At 42.8% G+C, this 5,144-nt stretch overlaps 1 protein-coding gene across 1 annotated transcript in view; it reads right to left on the bottom strand.

Moving 5' to 3' along the window:
* The window catches only part of bmp1a (bone morphogenetic protein 1a), a 146,776-nt gene extending 141,869 nt beyond the window's left edge, over positions 1–4,907 (bottom strand). The window contains 1 exon segment of the mRNA XM_034169965.1: positions 4,543–4,907. Within this exon segment, the coding sequence (XP_034025856.1) occupies positions 4,543–4,687 (145 nt within the window). The 5' untranslated portion in view covers positions 4,688–4,907.
* Between the last annotated feature and the right edge of the window lie 237 nt (positions 4,908–5,144).

Here is a 5,144-nt window from a genome sequence, read left to right as displayed (position 1 = left end):
ATACATATACACATATTATGGACAGTCTAAGGCACACCTGTGCACTAATCATGGTGTCTAATCAGCATCTTGATATGGCACACCTGTGAGGTGGGATGGATTATCTCAGCAAAGGAGAAGTGCTCACTATCACAGATTTAGACTGGTTTGTAAACAATATTTGAGGGAAATGGTGATATTGTGTATGTGGAAAAAGTTTTAGATCTTTGAGTTCATCTCATACAAAATGGGAGCAAAACCAAAAGTGTTGCGTTTATATTTTTGTTGAGTGTATATACATACACATACATACACACACACACACACACACACACCTGCTTTCATGCTGTCAAGAGAAGGTTAGTCTAGTAGTGTATCACAGAATGACAGACTCTCTTGTTCCTTTAGAAAATTTAAAGATTCATTAGCTGGGTTTCCACAGATTTACACAAAAGTTAAGTGTTATTTTCACAATGTTGACAAAACACTCTACTGAAATGACAGCATTTCCATTGAGTGATGGAATGGTACTGCAAGGTTTTGTCCTCTCACATTCCAAACAGTCATGGTGACAGATGGGTAAATATTGTCATTTTGTTGGTTTGTCTAATTCAATATTGCCGTCATATCATCTCTTCTAAGATTCAACAATCTGTCTCTTGCTCCATCCACACATACTGCACCATGCATTTTTGAACAGCACGCGGCTCTTTCTGTAGGTCATCTGACCTATAATAGCAGAAAAAGTGATGCCATTCCAGTATTCTGAAATACAGTTTTCTCAAATAAACTGAAAAACCACCTCATGCGATCATAAAAACTTGAGATATTTCAGAGGGGGTTTTTTTCCCCCCTATCTTTCTTCAAAATACACATTTCCATTAAGCATATTTTCAAAGCTCTACTTCAAATTGAGCAGTTTGGAGGAGAATGGAAACCCGCTAACTATATTTTCTGGTGTATAAATCGCACCTTTTTTCTGTATGTGGAACTAACTTTCTAACACTGTTTCCCTCGGAGCAAGTTTAACAATGGACAAGAACTTACTGTAGCACAGGTGCACACCACAGCCTGTGTTGTTACTTTATGTAAGGACTTTTAAAGTTCCAAAAATAAGCAAGATGGGCAAGCATGCTTTGGACAACATAATGGTTGTTGTTTGATGCAGTTAGGACAAAAGAAATTCTCAGATGGACATTATACGTCTGGTTGGCCTTCTGACAGTCCTAAAAATATTTGTTTTTTTCCTACTAAGTGAAAAAAAAATCTCACATTTAGATTGTGGGCTTAGAGGTTTGTAACCCACCATATAGTTTACAATATATAAGGCAATTAAATAAGTTACCAGCTTGCTTCATCATAAGCCAAGATCCCTTTTTTCCCTGCAAACAGGAGCTAAAGCCATCAGGTGTCATGAATCCACTCGTGTTTAAAACCTGATTCAATCATCACTTCAGTTACTGCTGTCCAAGATTAAATCAAAGTTACACAAAGGCATGTACTGCAAAAGCTTTAAACTTAACATCTTGACCTGAAGTTTCAGACAGCCACTACTGGCAGCACACAAGCGGATGATGGAAAACAATGGCTGTCCAGTCAATTTACCGCCTTTTGACAGATGAGCGAAGATGTATGGATACATGACTCTTCAAATGTAGGGGAGACCTGTGGTCTCCAGTTTCCAGACTTTCTGATATCATTTCTCTCCAAGACATCTTGTACAGTACAATGCACACTAATCAGCCTGTCAACTAGGGATGTATTGATCACGACTGAATGAAATGTAAAGAACTTATCTCAGGGAACCAACAGATCCACTCGACTCGACTCGTCACATATTGATGTTCAGTCAAAATGAGACATTTGCGTCAAAATCTGATGACTTGGGTGTGAGACTGGGTTGGAATGTGTGATGTTGAACTTGAAGATCAGTTGTTTGTATAGTAGCAAACAACTCCCAGTTTTGCTGTAAATACTACTACTACTACTACTACTACTACTAGGTGTCAAAGTCCGATCAGTCATCCGGGTCATGACATCTGGGTAACTGATCAAGTGGGGGATTACCTGTTGGGGTGAAATACAGTGGGGACCTTGTGTGTCTCGAGGCTGCTACAGTAACCATTAAGTTCCAGCAGGAACCCTGAACATGAGAGAGCTAAAGGGGCTCTGGTAAAAAGAGAGGTCCTAAACGGCGGATCAAGCGGAGGAGGTAATGCCTTGTCACCCAGTGGCTATGAAAGCTGCAGCAGGTCTTCAGATCCCAATTATCGGAGATTTCCCAACCGTAGGACCAGTTTGTGGGGGCATTATGAAAATTACATTATTCTATGGGTTTGTGACAGGGACACGAAAATGGGGCGCGTTTCGTGACAGGGGCACAAATTCATTTTGTGACAGAGGCACAAAATGTGGGGTGATGGGGGGTCTGGAGAGGGTTATGGTTAGGGGAGGGTAGACACTCTATGGTTGGCGTTAGGAGAAGAGGAGGATTATAAACAGCTAAATAAAAAAAAAAACGCGTCATGAAAATAGGGTGCTTTTTGTAACGGGGCACAAAAAAAAAAAAAAAACTGTGAGACTGGGCTGGTTTTGTCATCAGCAATGACATTCCTGCCTTAAATAAACCCGCTTACAGGGGTCTCTAGATCGACTCGACCAAGAGACCACCTTCCTTGCCACAGAGGGATTTCCCCTGAAAAAAAATACTGCACATTTATGGAAAACGAAGAGAAAAATCAAGTGACCCAACAGCAGGAAGTCCGAATGAATGAACCAAAAATGTAGTGTTCCTGAAGGTAGTGGTGCCGTATATAAATTACCCAAAAATGTTAACGAGCTTGCGGCCTAAAGACGGAATTTTATTGGGTGGCTGGTCCTGTAAAAGCAGCGACTTTTCCTATGTGATGGACCTCCAAGAACCCAAAGGAGCTGCTCATTTAAAATCATCTTACATTTAATTAGCACACATGCTGAAATCTAAGCAAAGACCATCCTCACAGATCTTCATGGCAACAGAAACGACATGCCACCGTCGGCATTTTCCTGAGTGGAAGCTGGGCGACAAAAACGCTGACCACCCTGCTACGGAACGTGATCAGGTAGAACCGGTGCAGTGAAGTGCGTGACATGAGAGAGTCAATCCAAGAGTCTTCATATGACACCAGCTTCCATAAGTGAGACAGAAGAGCAGCTGAGAAATGAGGGACATTTTCCTGCTTCCTACAATGGAGAAAAGCAGGTGGGTGCTGGGAGAAGAAGAGGAGCTGGTGATTGCGAGGGTTAGAAGATTGAGAGTTTGTACTTGTTTCCGTCTCCTAATAATCGCCTCTCTGCTGGGAAACCATCAACAAAATAACACTCCTATTGATGACAACATCCTCAGGACTCCCTGATGAGTAAGCCAATGCTTGACTCACTCCTGTCAAAATCTCTTGACCCTAAACACAACCTCTTCAGTTATACAGTCACAAATTTGTCCACTTTCACTCCATACCGTGAAATGCACTTTGGATGACGCACAAGGGGAAAAGCACAAACGTAAACAAACATAAACAATTAGGAAAGAACAGGAAGTGACATCTGGACCAGTCGGCGCGTGGCGGCCTGGCCTTCAGGTGTCACCATGAGTGCATCCTTCGGGGGAGAAGACACATCAGATCATCAAGAGTTGGAGTGCAAAGCCGGTTTTATTATAAACAAAAAAGAAAAATTAATAAGCACGTCCAGGACTTTAGAGGTCATTCCAACTGTAACCTGAATACTTTCACCAGATGGAAAACAATCTGTTCTAACTCCCCCAAAGGGATTTGGCAAGACAGTGAAGTCACACACACACACACACACACACACACACACACACACACACACACACACACACACACACACACACACAGAAAAAGGAGATTACAATGACAAGTGCTTTGGCCAAATAATGAGAAAAAGATGGAGGCCTCAGCACAAGCCAAAAAGACATATTTATCCATATTTCAGCATGAGCAGAACTGTGTGTGTGTGTGTGTGTGTGTGTGTGTGTGTGTGTGTGTGTGTGTGTGTGTGTGTGTGTGTGTGTGTGTGTGTGTGTGTGTGTGTGCGCAAACTGTTCCCCACATCCACTTTGTTTTAGTCCACAGCCAGTGGAAGAAAAGACAAAAATCCACTGTTTTGTTTGACGGAACACCTCAGGCAGCTTTTTTTTTTCTCTCCCCCTCCCGTTTTTCTCTCTCTTTTCTCTCCTTTTTTTTCCCAGCTGCAACTTTCACACAAGCAAAAAAAAAAAAAAAAAAAGAAGCAGCGTGAAAGTTAAGTTTGTAAATGCAGAGAGTCCTGCAGTGATTTTCATCTTGCTTCAAAGTGCACAAAGTATGTCAGTCAGCGGGCAAACAAACGCACACAATGTCCTCTGAAAGCTCCTTTCACTCCTGTCATCTCTCTCTCAGCCTGCTCCAGGCCGATCTGTGCAAGCACAAACACATTCGTGGCATTTTTTTTTTTTTTTTTTAAAGAGCCTCCACGTAAATAAGGTGAATTACAGCGTGCAAGAAAAAGAAGGAAACATCTCACCAGCTTTGCATGGATCCTTGTAGTCGATCGGCTCTGATGTGGCAGTGGGCTCCACGAAGTAGCCCGGATCGATCGCCTCCAAATCGATCGCCAATATCACGCCGAGACAGGACAGAAGGAGCGAACATCTCGCCGCCAGATCCATGATTGTGGCGGGGGGAAGACGGCGCGAGGCGAGAGATAAAGGTAAAAAGAGAGAGAGAGAGAATGGGAGGGTTTTTTTTCTTTGGAGGGGGGAATGTGGTCCCTCCGGAGGGCGGGTTTAACTCCAGCCTCTCCCCGGTGTCTTCTTGCCTCTGGGGGCAGTGATTTGTCTCCTCCAGCCGGAGCTCAGAGTGCAGACTGGCGGAGAAACTTTGATGATATGGCAGCTCCTCCACAGGGGCGGAGAGAGAAACATTTTTCCTCCACGGCTTTCACAGCGCTGCCCCCCCCCCCCTTTGCTGGAGCTCCTTTCTAAAGAAAATAATACAAACAAACAAAAAACAGATACAAAAAGTAGAAATTATGAAAGGCACAACGTTTCACTTTGTTCACATTTTATGTTATAGCCTTATTGCAAAATGGAGTAAATTCATTTTTTCTCTCAAAATTCTACTCAC

This window comes from Thalassophryne amazonica, chromosome 5 (genome assembly GCF_902500255.1).
Source record: "Thalassophryne amazonica chromosome 5, fThaAma1.1, whole genome shotgun sequence".
In the NCBI taxonomy this organism is placed as follows: Eukaryota; Metazoa; Chordata; class Actinopteri; order Batrachoidiformes; family Batrachoididae; genus Thalassophryne; species Thalassophryne amazonica.
This window is presented reverse-complemented; position numbering and strand designations above follow the sequence as displayed.